This window comes from Ictidomys tridecemlineatus, chromosome 3 (assembly GCF_052094955.1).
Source record: "Ictidomys tridecemlineatus isolate mIctTri1 chromosome 3, mIctTri1.hap1, whole genome shotgun sequence".
NCBI classification, from domain to species: Eukaryota; Metazoa; Chordata; class Mammalia; order Rodentia; family Sciuridae; genus Ictidomys; species Ictidomys tridecemlineatus.
Window position 1 is genome coordinate 12,175,312 of NC_135479.1, and position 16,072 is coordinate 12,191,383.

A 16,072-nucleotide genomic window follows, 5' to 3' on the forward strand; every position below is an offset into this window, starting at 1 on the left:
TTTAAAAATTAAACCAAAAGAAATGAGGAATACCATCACAGGACTTCACAGCAGAAATAAAAGCTGCGTGTGACCCAGCCCGAGGCAGGCATAGCCTGGCTTTGAACCTTTCAGTTCTGGGTCAGAGCCCAGTGCAATCCTGGTGCTCTCCCCTGGTCTTCCTCGTCCCTTAGTGCTCAGTGCAACGTCAGAGAGCCACTTCAACAATGCAGAAAATGCTTTCTGGAAAAACAGCTGCCATGGTGAGGCGGCTGATGTGCTGACACTTGGATTTGACCTGTCAGCAAAGTCCAGGATTAAAGACACACAGCAAGCACATCAGGGCCCCTCTCCCCACCTCCCCCAGCTCCACAAACCAGTGACGTTAAAAACAAAGGAGTAAGCAAGAGAGCCAGGGTGCAAGTGCACACCGCCCAGAAGGGTGCTTATAGTTTTTCTTAAAAATGGTGGCATGATCACCATGCAGGCTTTTAGTGAGGCTTTTGGGGACAAGCATTTGACTTGCTCTGCCACTAAAATCTATTAAAACAACTGATTTAAAAGAACATGATGGGGGCTGGGGATGTGGCTCAAGCGGTAGCGCGCTCGCCTAGCATGCGTGTGGCTCGGGTTCGATCCTCAGCACCACATACAAACAAAGATGTTGTGTCAGCCGAGAACTAAGAAAAAATAAATAAATGTTAAAATTCTCTCTCTCTCTCTCTCTCTCTCTCTCTCTCTCTCTGTGTGTGTCCCCCCTCTCTCTCTCACTCTCTCTTTAAAAAAAAAAAAAGAACATGATGATGAGATTGTATTTTAATAAAAATATATTGTCCCTGACATTGCAGTTCAAGTGTTTTTTTCAGAAAATAGGCAACTATTCAAACTCTCATTGAGAATAAGTTGTGGCCAAAATTAAATGTGGTTCTATCCCTCATAACAACTGAGTCTTATAACGATGCATCATACCAGCTGTCCGGGAACAAATGTATTTTGTTGGCATGGGAACAAAAGAATTAGTCTGAATTTTGTAAATAAACTGTGGTTATTAAAATTGCTTGAAACAAGCCAGAATAATAACCATTAAACATGAAAAGTCAATAAAAGTCTTTGAATTATATTTCTCTTGCAATTATTATTCCTGTTTTCATAATGTGCTTTGGGATAAAACATAGTTTTGTGTTGTTAGTACTTTTAAATAGATTTCACTACAGATGAGTTAGCCCCACAACAGCCAAGACTGTGAAGTTTTAAAATCCATTATGGAAAATAGAAATTAAAGGCTTGGAAATCTGTAGAAGACCAATTCTTCTTTTTAACAATTGTCACGATTATTGCTTAACTGATTTTCTGTCTGCACAGCATCATCTTCTTTAAGGCCTCCTGTGACTCCATGGATTTGCTGGTTACCCTTGATGATGACTGAGGTGGTTTAAAGATAAGCAGTGCTAGTCAGTGGAAGCTTTAAATATATCGATTTTGGTTCTTCTAATATCCATGTTGCTCCCCGATAGATCACTGGGCATTGTGGGCGGCAAGTTAACTCTTTGGGAATACAAATGATACTGATTGTTAATAGTGTAACAGGCAGCAGATCTAAGGTACTTTTGGAGATGTCTAGTGTTATCTGAAAGCTACTTATACAAAAGGGACAAAATGTATTTTTAATACCTTGGAACTAGAAAGTAATCAGCAGAATGCTCAGTTATCAACAGAGAACGTACAGTACAGAGTGGCACTGTGCAGAGACTAGGCAGGAAATCTGCTCTGTTTTAGAAAGGTGGGCCACATGGCAGGGGCGGGCATCTCACTTTCTCTTAGTTCTCCCTGTTCTTTTGGAGCTGTAATGCCAAGGGAATAGCTGGGGGCCACACAGAAGCCCCAAGGAGCTGATTATGCTTCTGCCAGATGAAATGATCACCCCAGGTGAAAATGATAAAAGAACGACTATCATATTTATTTTCACAAAAGCCTAGGCAAGAATATGCTCAAGGGAGTCGCTTGGAAAAGGTTTGGGAGACACAATACCCAGGGCCCGTAATCATTACCCAGGCTTGGTGGCTTCTGAACTCTTGGTCCTCAAACTTCCTGTAGCATGTGAGGCTGTTAACTTCCCCTTGTCCCCTGCTCCTCCCACCCATCTCCCTTCTCTCCTTTCTCTTTCTTCTTCTTCCCAACAATTTGCCAAGTGCAGCCTGGGCTGGAGACTGGCAAGATGCGGATCCACAGGCACATGGCCCCTCAGAGCACGTCACCTACTGGGGACCTCTGATGGGAAAGCTCTCCATGGAGGGTAGCAGGAAGCACTAGGGAAGCCCAGTGACAAAGGGACAGAGGTGGGCAGGGCCATGCAAGGACAAGGGTGGGGACAGCAAAAGCTTCACAGAGCAATTCAACTTAACCCGTGCTGGCAGATGCGTGAGGATGACACAGGCCTCACCCTAAGGAGCGCTGGGTCTAGTAGGGATCTGTCTTCTCTGGTTTTCACAGCAGTCACCAGCTTATCTTCCTCCACTCCTTTTAAGTCCTCCTGGTCTCTCTCCTCCCTGCTTTCTCAGTCCCTTGAACGGGCCCTGCATGGGTTGGCTTGTGGCCTCTCCTCTCTTCCTCTGCTCTTCTTGTCAACATCACCACCCATTCTGGGTTTCTGCTGCAGCCCCTGAAAGATGACTCTCATGTCTTCACGTTTCCAGAGCTTTTTCTTGCATATAGATTCAGATTTTCAACCATATGCCTCCAAATGAATGTCCTGGGAGCATCTCAGATGCAACATTCAAGAAATAATGGTGCTGTTGTCCATCATGGGCCAGCTTATCAAATCGAAAAATGCAGTATTGGGTTTGATATATTCTTTTCCTTTGCCCTCTAAGTCTGTGAATTTTCCTTTTTGTTTTGGTACCGGGGGTTGAACCCAGAGGTGCTTCACCACTGAGCCACATCCCCAGCCTCCCCCTTTCTTTCTTTCTCTTTTTTTTCTTTTGTAGTTGTAAATGGACAGAATGTTTTTATTTAGAATGTTTTTATTTATTTATTTTTATGTGGTGCTGAGGATTGAACCCAGTGCCTCACACATGCTAGGCAAGTGCTCTGCCTCTGAGCCCCAGCCCCAGGCGGCCCAGCCCTTTTTTTAAAAAAAAAAAAAAAATTTTTTTTAGTTGTAGGTGGACCCAATACTTTATTATTTTGTTTATTTATTTGTATGTGATGCTGAGGATCGAACTCAATGCCTCACACATGAGAGGTGAGCGCTCTACCACTGAGCCACAACCCTAGCCCCCTCCCTTTTTCTTTTTTCCTGAGACAGGGTCTCCTAAGTTACCTAGGTCCTTGCTAAGTTGCTGAGGCTGGCTTTGAACTTGCAATCCTCCTGCCTCAGCCTTCTGAACCACTGGGATTACAGGCATGAGCCACTGCACAGGGCGTGAATTCTCCTTTCAAGGGAGTCTTCACATCAACCCCTCTCTTTTTACTCCTTTTAACAACATCCAGTTCAAGCCTTCAATATTTCTCTTGTGACTGGTGAGGTCAATAACCTCCGGGTGGGTTTCTTTTCAACTCTTGTTTATCTTATCTTCTGGCTGCTGCTTAATCTTTGTAAAGTCTAACCTCAACCATGCAGCACTCCCCAGAAAAGAGAGAAATCCTCAACTGCTGACAATGGCTTTCTGGTGAGTGATTGAACTCCTTGGCACTGCATCCAAGACTGGCCACCGATTGTCCTAACACATACCACAGTGCTTAGTAAAGAGCAGGCCTCAATAACAAAGCATTCTTTTAATGGACAAAATGAATGAAACTAACTTTCTGGTCTTGTTTTCCTCTTCACAGATATTATCCTCTGGCCAAGATATTACTCAATATTCCCTGAACACTTGTGAGCAAGTTCTGCTTCATGTCTTTCCTCATTCTGTTTCCTAACTGGAATGTCCTTCCTCTTGTTAATGGTCAGCAAAGGCCTCTTTCTCTGCTATGAATAACTGTAATTATACACATTGCAGCTGCATGTTTTATAGTTTTTGAAGTATTTTTACACATATCTTGTTATGCTGCTCCCAAGAGCCTATGGAAGGTAGTATTGCCAATATTTTACCAACTAGGAAACTGATACTCAGCAAGGCTAAGTGACTTACCCAAGATCATATGATTAGTAGTGACAAGGGTAGATTTTGAACCAGCAGTGCTTTCCCCACTGGATCAGACCAGTTCTTGAAGTCTCTTCTCCCTGTGTCTTGATGGGGGTGTGTGGACAACCTCTACCCTCACCTGCAAACCCTGAGCACATGACTACCACAGACTGCCTTTGGTCACTAGATTCTCTCCTAAATTTACCAATGTGTTTAGGACTTAAATAGAAAGTTGGCTGCTGCAAAGCTCTGGCTGAAATGGGACTGAGGTGTGACTGGCCTTTAGCTATATATTTTAGAATAATTTATGGGTTACTTGTGCCTTACAGTCTAGACCTTTAATGCTTAGACATAAGATTCAGAACTAAACCAGCTGGTTGCAAAAATTGCTGGCCACAAAATCAGAGTCCTACCAGAAGAGCCCAAAGCAGTAGGAGGAGGTGGAGCTCAGGAGCTTTTAAGAGAACATGCTAGAAGTGCAGACCCCTTCCTGACCAGCCTTGGAAGAACATGGTCCTGTGTACCATAGACTCTTGCACCAGGCCCACCAGCACCAAGCTGCCTGTGTTGGTGGGGCCAAACCTTTTCCAGAGCTCTGGCAGGCGGAAGGTGGCACCAAGGACGGTTCTTTCCATATCGTATGACCCTGAGACTTTGAGCCATTTAGTAGAAAAAGAACTGACTTTGAAAATTCCATGCCTGGAGCCTATGTTTATGCCTGTCTCCTTAGCTCTGCTGGACTGAGAGCTCTTGAGGGTAGGACCTAGAGCTTACTCATCTTTGTTTCTTCTCAATGTCCAGTACTGCCAGGCACAGAGTGCCTCTTGAAAGACGAGAACGTTAAGTCAAACAAAGATCGACTCCTGTGAAATGCTCAGTATTGCAAGCTATTTATTAAGATGTTTCTAAATGATGTTTTTCACTAACTTGTTTAAAATAACCTTACGGGAAACAGAGTAATCAATGTAATGAAATGATAAAAAAAGTAAAATGTCAATAATGTTCTTATTAGAGACCATGAGTCTTAATGAAACTTTGTATAAATGTACTGTCCTTAGCCAATGGCTATGGAAAATCAATATGATATCCAATCAATATGAAAGTTATTCATATTTCCAAAATTTGAGAAAGCCAGTTTGAAGCAGGGTTTATTATATGTATATTAATTTCCATGTTCTATCAGTTTAATCTAACACTGTTCATGCCTTTATGATAAACACATGCTTTACACAGTGTTAAGAAACCAAGTAAAGATCATGCCTCCTTCTCTTTTCTATAATGGATCAGACCAAATTTTCTAGGCTCCTTGTGAATAGTGAAACATTGTTTGCTTTCAAAGTGAATGTTAGTTTTGCCCATGACAGTCTGACCTACCCTGAACCTGAGAGGTAAATGGCACCCACTCATTTTACACAGTGTTTAATGTGATGTTAAAAAACACCTGGGAGGACACTGAACATGTGCGGTCCTGCCCTGGGTTTGCTGCACTGTGCTGTGCAGTAGGGAAGTCACTTCCTTTCCTGATGGCTCCGTTTCCTCCATAATCAGGAAGTCTGATTAGATCTTTGCTGAAATTATGGGATTCCTGCTCAGATCTTATCTGGAATTAGAAATTATTTACCCCTGGTATGGATAAAAATAATGGTGATTTTAATTACTTTACTATTTATAGATTAAAGGAAACATGCTTTTGTAAGGCTAACTTAGAACATTAGTATTTTCTAACTCCATTCCTCTTGGATCCGTATCAGGCTCAGCACATCCTTTGGACCCACTGGTGAACAGGCCTGCTCTGTGGACTCTGACCTTCCATATGAGTAGACAGAGGAGAGCTGGAGGCACCGAGGCCAGTGGTGGGCAGCAAGGATGCCACCCATCAAGACCTGATGAGAAGCAGTCTTTTGTTTTTAATTAAAAACATAACTTTTAAAATGCTTCATTCATTTTTTGTTTTTGTAGCATCAAAACACAGGAATTTTTCTTAAATGAAAACCAGAAACAGTTCAAACTTTTTTTTAAAGCGGGCAAGTTAAAAAAAGCAGCCTAGGAAATTGTCCTTTGTAATTCTGCCAGTTTCAATTTTGAGTCTTTATGCAACTAGTATCAGGATAATAATATTTGGTTGAAAAGAAAACGATGAAAGTATTAAGTGCTGCTCTGCACCCTTTTTAGTGGTCTGATTGGTTAATGGGAGACTGGCTACTGTGACTGCAGTTGCTTTGACGGATGACAAAAAAAGAAAGAAAAAGGAAAAGAAAGTCATAATAGAACATCAATATTTTAAATATCCTAAGTAACTTCATATATAAGTAGACCCTAAACAGTGACCATGACAATAGCTCTAATTATTTTTTACTACTGCTATTAGTGTCACAAATTGAAAGGGGAACATGGATCAAATTTAGGCAAAATAAAATATTAAATTCACTATGGATAAATAGTATTTATTAGATGCCTATTATTTGCTGCTTAGTTTTGTGAAACAACTGGCATTTCTTTTCTAGCTACACCCTAGGACCTTGTGGAAAGAACCCAATATCTCATAGTTGCAAAGATTATGAAATATTCAGCTTTACCCATGGGTATTTCCTGACATTTCTTTGGTAAACTATAGTCTTCTAGAAGATATCAGGAATTAGTGTAAGAAATATTCTAAAAAGCTATTGTCACTACAAAGATGAAAGCAACTTTGATGATCAAAAAGAAGTCAATAAAAAAAGACTGAAAATAGTTCCTGAATCCTTCCCTATTGTTCATTTGGGATTTCTTAATTTCCCTACTCTCAATATATTATGGAATTTTCTGTGTGAAGTTTTGCCATGAATTAAAGTGATGTTAACAAAGTTTTACCTTAAGTCATATTTTACCGCTGACGGAGAAGCCCCTGTCCTCCGGGGAGCACCCTCTCCTGCTTTGAAGAAGCTGGTCTTTTCTCCTTGTAGTCACAAGTGTCCTTCAGAGAACAGTGCTCAGCTGACCTCAAGTGACCATTAGACCCAGGCTGCTTTGACCTGACACCAGCGCACTCCCATCTGAGGGGGAGGCTTTATCGGCAGCCGTCTGCTAGGCGTCCCTTTCCTTTGCCCTTGCTTCTCTTTGCCCGTGGAAGGTCAATGGCATTTGCTACTACTGCAGGCATTTAGAACAATGTTTGTTTTCCTGACAACTTTAATAAACTCACTTTCACTATCACTGCTACCCATTTTTGTTCTGTTACTATTATAGTTTCAAAATTGTCATGAAAGGAGCAAAGATCTGAAATTCAGATAAACTTGGGTCTGACAAATCTTCAGTATTTCTTCCTAGCTGTGTGGTCTTGGGTGAGTTAAGCAACTCCTCTGGGTTTTAGTATGTCATCTATAAAATACTGTGAGCATTCAATGAGCTAACGTGTGATGTTTCTTTTATAGTGTCTGTCATCTTACAGGCATTTGATAAAGTATGATTTTTTATCCCAGTATTTTCATTTTGTCTTCCTACTGACTTGTATGACATAAATACTACATTATACATATATGTATATATGCCTATATGTATTCAAGCAAATCACACACACATTTATATTACACAGGGTGTACATTAGAGAGTAGGAAGTCAAGTCAATTAAGTTTTTTAAAAAATTTTTTTGTAGTTGTAGATGGACAGAATGCCTTTATTTTTTTATTTCTATGTGGTGCTGAGGATCGAACCCAGTGCCTTATGCATGCTAGGCAAAGTGCTCTGCTGCTGAGCCCAAGCCCCAGCCCCAAGTTTTTTTTTTAAAGCCTCACATCTTTACACAAAAATTCACTCACAATGTATCACACAATTAAAGTAAATCATAATACTATAAAACTTTTAGGAAAAAGGAGAAAGTCTGGGCCATAGGACTTTGACCAAAGTTCTTTGACTTGATACCAAGAAGTGAACCATACGAGGAAAATCTGATAAATTCCATCAAAATTAAAAATTTTTGGTCTATGAGCCTGTTTGAAAACTGAAAAGACAAAGTTTGGAGCAGGAGGAAATATCTGCAAACTGAATTATTTACTAAGTATTAATACTCAGCATCTCTCAGGTGCTTAATTCTGCCATTTGGTACCATCCCCTATCAAGGGATCCTATTTGTAAACATCTCTTACCTTTTCCCCCAAATCAAAATGACCTAACATAATATTCTTATATGCATTTTACCACATAACAACCAAAATATAGATGTTTGGCAGTATCTATGGAAAATTCCGTACATAATGGCTCAGTGGCACTTTGAAGCAGGTTAGCAATGCTACACTCAAAGGCCAAGGACAACACATTTATAAAAGGTCTCATTCAAGATTCATAGTCTCTATTGATACATTTTGAGCTTTTTACTTTAAATTGTCAAAATTAGCACTTAATATAATCCATTATATGCAGGAGAGTTGGGTGAAAATAATCATGTCAGTCAAAAATAAAATGAGTCATTAGCTACTGTCATGGCTAGATTATTCTGGTTTATGCTTTATAAACAGAATGGGAAGAAAGAGGGGAAATCTTAAATTCAAAAGAAAACATATTTATGCTTCTAAGTAAAATAAATCCATTTATTTAAAAAACAGTGACACTGTAGACACCGTTGGCTGTATAACTACATCCATTTCCCCTCTTCTTTTTTTCTGGTTTTCCTTTCTTGCCTAATTCCATCACCAGCAGGTGGATCCTGATTGGTCTAGGCTAAGTTTGGTCCTCTTGGTCCTCCTGCAAAGGATTGGGCACGCCAGGCTGAGCATGTGACCTGCTCTGGCCAATGAGATATGAAGTGAGGTGAGAGACCAGGTGCTGGGAAAGATTTCCTTACTTTTCAGGAGGAGACCCCAGAGATTGTCCATTCCTTTCTGCCTCTGGATAGTACAGATCTGGGCAAGATGCCGGGGACTCCTGGGCTATCTTGGAATCACTTTAACAGTGAGACCAGCACAGGAGGTAGAGCCATGAAAATCCCAGAGATGCAGAGCCAGAGCCTGCCCTCCCTCGGGACTTCTTGTTCTGCAGTCTTCCATTCCTATGATGTTGTGCCGACCACAGAGGTGTTCTGTTACTTGTAAAGAACCCTGACTGGCATGGGGGATATAGGAGCCCCTTGACCCAGAGAAAGTAGACAAACAAACAAGCCGAAGGGGGCAGGAGGGCATACCTGTTCTTGTGACTCGAGTTCTCTGTGCTGTAACTTTTTCTCTGCACATCGCACCTGATTAGAGCGGTTTTCTAGTTCATCTTGTAAAACCTGAAATGGTGTAAAACAAACACAGCAATGTTAAAAATTAGCTTACTTGGAAAAAATAGTCTTGACACATGAACTGGCATTAAAAAAGCCCTAGATCTCTAGTTTATTACTGTTGTTCCATACAGTTCAGACACACAAAATCAGGCTATTGTGTGTTAAGCTCAGATGCGTTCTGTGTTAAGAATACCTAGTGCAAAAAATTCCAAACTTAGGAAACAAACTAGCAGATGTCAATTCACATTATAAAAACATCTCATATTCTCAGCATAGAACCACAACCATGTAATAAAGCATCAAACTATTTCTAATTAAAATAGCCCTCCCAAGGGCTGGGGATGTGGTTCAGTAACAAAACACTTGTCTAGCATGTTTGCTAAGTTTGATCTCCAGTACTGCTCAAAATAATAAAATAAAATAGCCCTTCCAGTACACCTGCAAGTATACTTATACTCTGAAAGGTATTGAAATAGAGAGGAATCATAATACCTGATCAACATAGCATTTCTCCAAATTATCAAATGGTTAAATTATTGTAAACTTAAAGGAATTTCTTTATGAAGTTAGAGAGAATAGTGTGGCGTTTGAAGAAAGTACAATGACTGGACAGGTATGAACTCTCAGTTGTCAAGTAATTGTTGGAAAGAGAATTCAGGTTAATATGGGGAACTTAGAAGTCACAAAAATCAATAATTATCCTTGTATCAATTGCCATTTTAAGTAAAAGGATAACTAGAAAAGAAACAGGATCCCTTCGGATAGTCCCAAGTAATAATAGAAATAACCCATGGAGAGTTCCAGTGAGCAGCACAGAGGATGACAACACAAAGATGTCGAGTAAATCCTCAAAGTAAAATTCACATAGTCAATATTACTGAGTTCCTGCTTTATGTAGACACTGCAATAGGTGCTAAAGATGTAGCTCTGAAACAGACCCCCCAAAATCACCCCGTCCATAATGCTTACATCATAACACGGCGGGTTAACATGCCAACAGTAAGTATAATACAGTTGGTGATAAGTGCAGAGGGAGACCAAAGCAGAGAAAGGGGATATCCCAGCGTCAGGTGGGGAAGGGGTGCTGCAGTTTTAAACAGATGGCCCAAGAAGGCGCAACTGAGCACAGGCCTGAAGGAGGACAGAGGACAAGCCACACAGGTGTCTACAGGACAGCCTTCCAGGAAGCAGAATCAGCTGCATCAAGATCTTGAGGAAGCCACAGAAGCCAGAGAGAAGATGGAGTGATAAGATCAGGGACATGACAGGGCTCAAGTCATCCAGTCACAAGGTATGTCATAGGTCAGTTAAGGACTTTGGGTTTTGCTCAGAGGCACATGGGAAGCTCCTGCAGGGCTGTGGGTAGGCGTTGCTTTGGTAGACAAGAAAGGGAGGAGGCAGAGCAAGGAGGCAGGTCAGAGGCCACTGTAATCCACTGGGAAAGGGAATTAGACGGAGGGTGTGGGGAGCAGTTGGTGAGGGAAGAGTTGGATTCCAGATATATTCTGAGGATAGAAATGGTAGCTCCAAGGAAGTAGATGCAAAGCATAAGAAAAAAGAGGGCCCCAAGGAATTGGCCTGAGTAGTTAGAAGAGTGCAGTTAGCACTTACAGAGATGGGGCAGGTGGGAGAAGCACTGGGAGTCAGCCTGGTGTGTATGTCTGAAAGGCCTAGTACGCATCCAAGTGAGACCCTGGGTGGAAAAGCCCAAAGTTCAGACAGAATGTCAGGTGTCCATGAAAAGCCCCTTCAACGCAAGGCCAGTCTCCTCTATGTACATACACAGACAGTGGGGCTTCAGCATTACGGCGTTCCAGAGCCCTCCGAGCATTTGATGGAAGCTATGTGGTCGGTTCCCCACAATGGAGGAAAATATATGCTTATCATTTTTTCTCTGATTTTTAGGGAGTACATAGATTGCCTGAAGCCCATGCTTGGATAGACCTCAGGCTAAGAAGTTCTAATTTAAAAATTGAGACGGTTTGAGAATGAGCTCAAGTGTTTTAGGGTCTCTTTGATATAAAATTTGATTATAAATCTACAGTTTGATGCTTGGAAATCTCTCAAACTCCTTGATTGTCTCTAATTCCGTTACTATGGTCTGTTTCCAAAAGGCTGAATACAATTGTCCCTGTGCTTGTTGTTCAGGCAGCATTCTTTTACTTTTGATAGCCACCAGTAAATAGATTTTAGCTTTTTTTCTGGCATAATTAGGAGAGTAATGATTACTGCACTGGGAAGAATATTCATGCATCTGCTTCTCTTCCCCTGCTCCTTCCTGCTCTCTAATCCGTCCTCACACTGCTGACAGAGTGATCTTCTTAAACCTAAATCATGTTATTCCCCACTGAAATGCCGAAGCCACTCTCCAGCACCACCAAGCTGCACACCACTAAGGACCTGGCTGAAGCCTCAGTGTGCCAGTGTGTGACACGGATGCTCTTGTCACTCTCAGTAACAGGAGATGGGTGGGTTTTATTTTTACCCTCACTCTGACCCTGTCGTGCAGGTATTCTTTCAGCTGCATGAGAGAGGAGCCCACTGAGGCTCAGTGTGGTTAGGCAGCTTGCTCCAATCCAGGTGTGGCCAGGAGGAAGGCACTGAACTGGGATTTTAACCTTCCTCTGACTTCAAATTCAACATGTCTGCGCGCCTTCCTGCTGTCCCGACCTCATTCTGTAGCTCTTTTTTCTTTGTCCAGAAGCCCTGTCCACCTACTCTGTTCAATGGCCTCATTCCCCTGACCTACGCCACAGCCAAGCGAGGACTCCTCTGGGCTCTTAACTACCTGGTGTTGAGAAATACTTCACGTCTGTGTGCGGCTGGCTCTCTCAGGGCTCTCTCCTCGCCATCTCTGCCAGGCCTGGTGCCACGTCCATGTGATGCCCGGCAGACATGTGACTCAATTCCTGCTTGTGGAGGGACTCTTTAATAACTGAACTCTACTCCCTGAGGACATGTCCTTCAGTCATCAGAGCTTCCAGCTGTCCTTAATTCGGTACATGTAACTGAAGGTTATGATGTGTCTTGAAATATAGAATATACAAACACAAGTTCCGTTAACCTGTACATAGACACACATGATAATTACTATTTGTAATAATGTTATCTGGTTTCTTCTACAATAAAAAAATACTTTTTAAAGAAACTTTATTTTTTAAATTTCACACACAAAAACTAAAGGATCCGCGCCTCTCCCTTCCCTATCCCCAGCTGTCTCTCTTCTTTTTCACTGCAGTCCCCTAAGAGTGCCTGCGTTCAGTGTCTGCTCCCATTTTCTCAGCCCCTCATCATACCTGCCTCTGGCCCCCTCGGCTCTATTGAGCCTGACCTCACTGTCACCTCCCAAGTGCCAAAGCCAGCAGCTAATTCCCCCTCTTTCTATAGCAGCATTTGGTCTCTTCACATCCAATTGTGTTTTTCCCTTGAATTTTGAAGAATTAATTCTGTCCAGCCAAGTCACAGGATTAAAAAATCAGGCTGCTGCAAAAGAGAAGGCCAAATATAAAGAGGCCTTAAGCAAGGGCAGCGTGGACAGACAAGTGGACAGAGGCAGTAGAATCTTTACCCGGGGATCAGCGGAAAGAGGGACTCTTTCTTTACCATGAGGCTTTATCCTAAAAGACCAGAGGGAAGTGAGAATATGGAGCACATCAGAAATGGCGGGGCAGCACTGTGTTTGTTAGGGTTAAGGGACTGTAGGACTTCAAGGAGGACCACTGCTGTGGTCTGAATATTTATATCCCCACGATCTATATGTTGAAATCCTGGCGCCCAAGGTAGTTGGCATTAGGAGGTGAGCCCTTTGGGAGGCAGAGCCCTCATGAATGGGACTAGTGCCCTTAGAAAACAGGCCCAGGAGAGGTCCCTGGCCTCTTCTACCATGTGGGGACAGAGCGAAAACAGCCACCTGTGAACCAGGAACCCAGCCCTCATCAGATGCCAAATCTGCCACTGACCCATCTTGGAAGTTGAAGTATCCAGAACTGTGTGTTGCTTCTAGTTCACAGTCTGTGGGGTTCTGCTGAGCAGCCTGAAGTGCCCTGAGGACCTGTCCAGCTGTGGCACAGCAAAGGTCTGAACAGGGCAGAGGGCTCTCACAGGTGCACGTGGGATGCTTCCTTAAGAAGTAAGCAAAATGAGCAGAGGGCCTGAAACCTGCCCTTTGGGGGACACCCACACTTAACCCCAGGCAGGGGAGGAGAAGGTGCTGTGAAGGGAGCTGCTGGGAATCGAGATAGGGGGAGGTGACTGAGAAGTTAGGATGAGCAAAATCTAGCTGAAAGAAAATTTCAGAGGACAGGGTAACAAAATCAGACCTGAGCCCTTCTCCACACTCTGGGTGAGTATATTTTTAAAATCACGTTTGTGAGGCAGGCGCTCTACCACTGAGCTACAGCCCCAGCCCAACACTCTGTACATTAATAGACTATTGGGTTTACCATATTTTATAAGTATTATCAAAATAGGATTCAAATTACATTTGTTTTTCACTTAAAATTTGCTTATAGTTAAAAATATAAAATATTACCCATTCAAGGTTAATCAGAGAAATTAGTTATGTATAGAAATTACTTTTATTATCTATTAGAAAGTCAGCTTAAAAAACTGAAAAATAACCAAATAATATTCCATTTTCAAAATAGGTAAAGTGTACTACATGAAAGGAAAATGATAGCTTATATCAGCCACTATTTCTGGTTTTATATTCTAAAAAAATTACTATTAAGATATACTATAAAATTTATTATTAAAATTGCTGTTAGTTCCAACCTCAGAAATTGACATAAGGACTGTGTGAAAATAACCATGATTTTTCAGTAAACAAAACTGGAGAGAACTTTCTTTTAAGTGCGTCTTCTTTATTTTAAAAACCTCCAAATTTGACATTTTATACACACACACACACACACACACACATATACACACACAACTTTTAGGTTATCCCTGAGAAAGGCACAATATAACTGAGTGAAATGTCCAATCCTAGGTCAAAAATATAAAACAAAACCCAACTAGGAGAGTTAAACTGTTGATTCTGCAAGATTATTCCTCATCTCGTAGCTCTGCTGTGTTAAGTGGCATCATTACTGAAAAGATAACTCCTTCCTCCAATTAAACCAGCCTGTAAATACCATCTAAGTCAACTTGCTGGAGAGCTTCATGGTTCTTGACTTTGAGTACTATGTGTTAATGGGAACAAAGAATGACACTTTTCAGAAGAAAAATATAAATGACTAAATAAGCTTTACAAGAACAATGAGAGTAGACCACACTCTTTAAAGGATAATCTGATTTATTTAAAATAGGAAAATAATTAGAGAAAACTAAAGTGTGAAGGATTTTACATGCTAATGGGTTCTTTAGGGTGAGGAAAATAAGTTGGTTGCTAATGTGCCTCTTGAATGGCACCTGTGACAGTCCTAGAACTTTTCTGTTGCCTTGAAAGAACAAAAAAGAGTGTAATAGTCAAGGCCATTTTCTAAAATCTGTAAACACAACTCAAAGCAAGCCACTCCCTAACTCATAAAACCACGGCAGTAAGACTTTGTGTAATTTTATCACAACCCAAGTTTTCTCCTGTATTTCTTTGCTATTTAAATGAACAAAAAGTGATGGCAGATACATGCCTTTTAATGATGAATAAATGAAAAAAAGTTCATTTTAATGATAAATTAGTTAAAAAGTCATTTACTAAAGGGAAACTTCATTGGCAGAAGTACTATTTCAATGATAAAAAAGACAATGGCAGGCTGGGGTTGTGGCTTCAGTGGCAGAGCACTTACTTGCCCTGGGTTCACTCCTCAGCACACATAAAAATAAATAAAAATGAAGGGGAAAAAAAGGGCCATATCTAACTTAAAAAAGTAAAAAATAAAAAGACAATGGCAATGTTCTCAGTGTACAACAAGGTGTTTGACAAGGGGCTTTGAGACTTGGCTTCCAGTAGGACCAGAAGCCTTCCTAGAGGCCTGACCTTGCCTCTGGCTGCCCTCTGCATCACCTGAGAGCTGACTTTGCTGCCCCCTTCCCAGAGGGCTGTCTAAGCAAGCAAAGTGTCTTCTGCTCATAGCTCAGAATATTGTGCTGCAGGTTCTCACCAGAGAATTCAGTTTCAAGTTCCTTTCCATCCTTATCAAAATCTCAGTTATGTGGAATTGGAAAAATCCACCTACAAGTCAGTCAGTCATGAGCAATCAGTCACCTTCTCCTGGATCACTGTTCTGGTTCCATAGCAGAGGAGGCACATACTCTTACATACTGTATGTCACACTTCTCGCCTTTTAAAGAGCTTTCCAATTACTCCCCACTGACTTGAAATCTAGGGTGTTGGACACATGTGCCTTATTCTGTGTTGCTAACTCTTGGCAAAATGCTTGCTCCTGGCCTTTCCACAGTTTTCATGAGGCCCAAGGGCGCACTTTTCTGGGCCCAGTCTACAAAAGGGACAGAGGTAAGTGGATCCTCTCCTCTGTTCTCTCATGTAGATTTGTCCACTTGTCTGGGAAGGGGACTTGGAATGTTAAAAATATTCTATTATTTAACCATATGAAGTTAAACCATGTGAAGCAAAAAGAATGTGGATTAAAGCTCTGCCCTACAGAAATATAAAACGGGGATTGGCCAAATCATGGATTTTGAGGTTCTGGCTAGTCTGTGGCTATGTAGCAGGCGAGTCTTGGAGCATCACTGGGTGAGCTGCAGGGGGCCTCATCAGCTGCAAGAGTGAGGA

General features: G+C 41.6%; 1 protein-coding gene across 17 annotated transcripts in view; it reads right to left on the minus strand.

Annotated features, from left to right (window-relative positions):
- Positions 1-16,072, minus strand: part of Cep112 (centrosomal protein 112) — a 451,807-nt gene that overhangs the window by 36,566 nt on the left and 399,169 nt on the right. For all 17 annotated transcript variants that reach the window (XM_078041823.1, XM_078041825.1, XM_078041822.1 and 14 more), the window contains one exon: positions 9,256-9,345. In XM_078041823.1, coding sequence (XP_077897949.1) covers positions 9,256-9,345 — 90 coding nt within the window. The remainder of the gene's footprint in view (positions 1-9,255; positions 9,346-16,072) is intronic.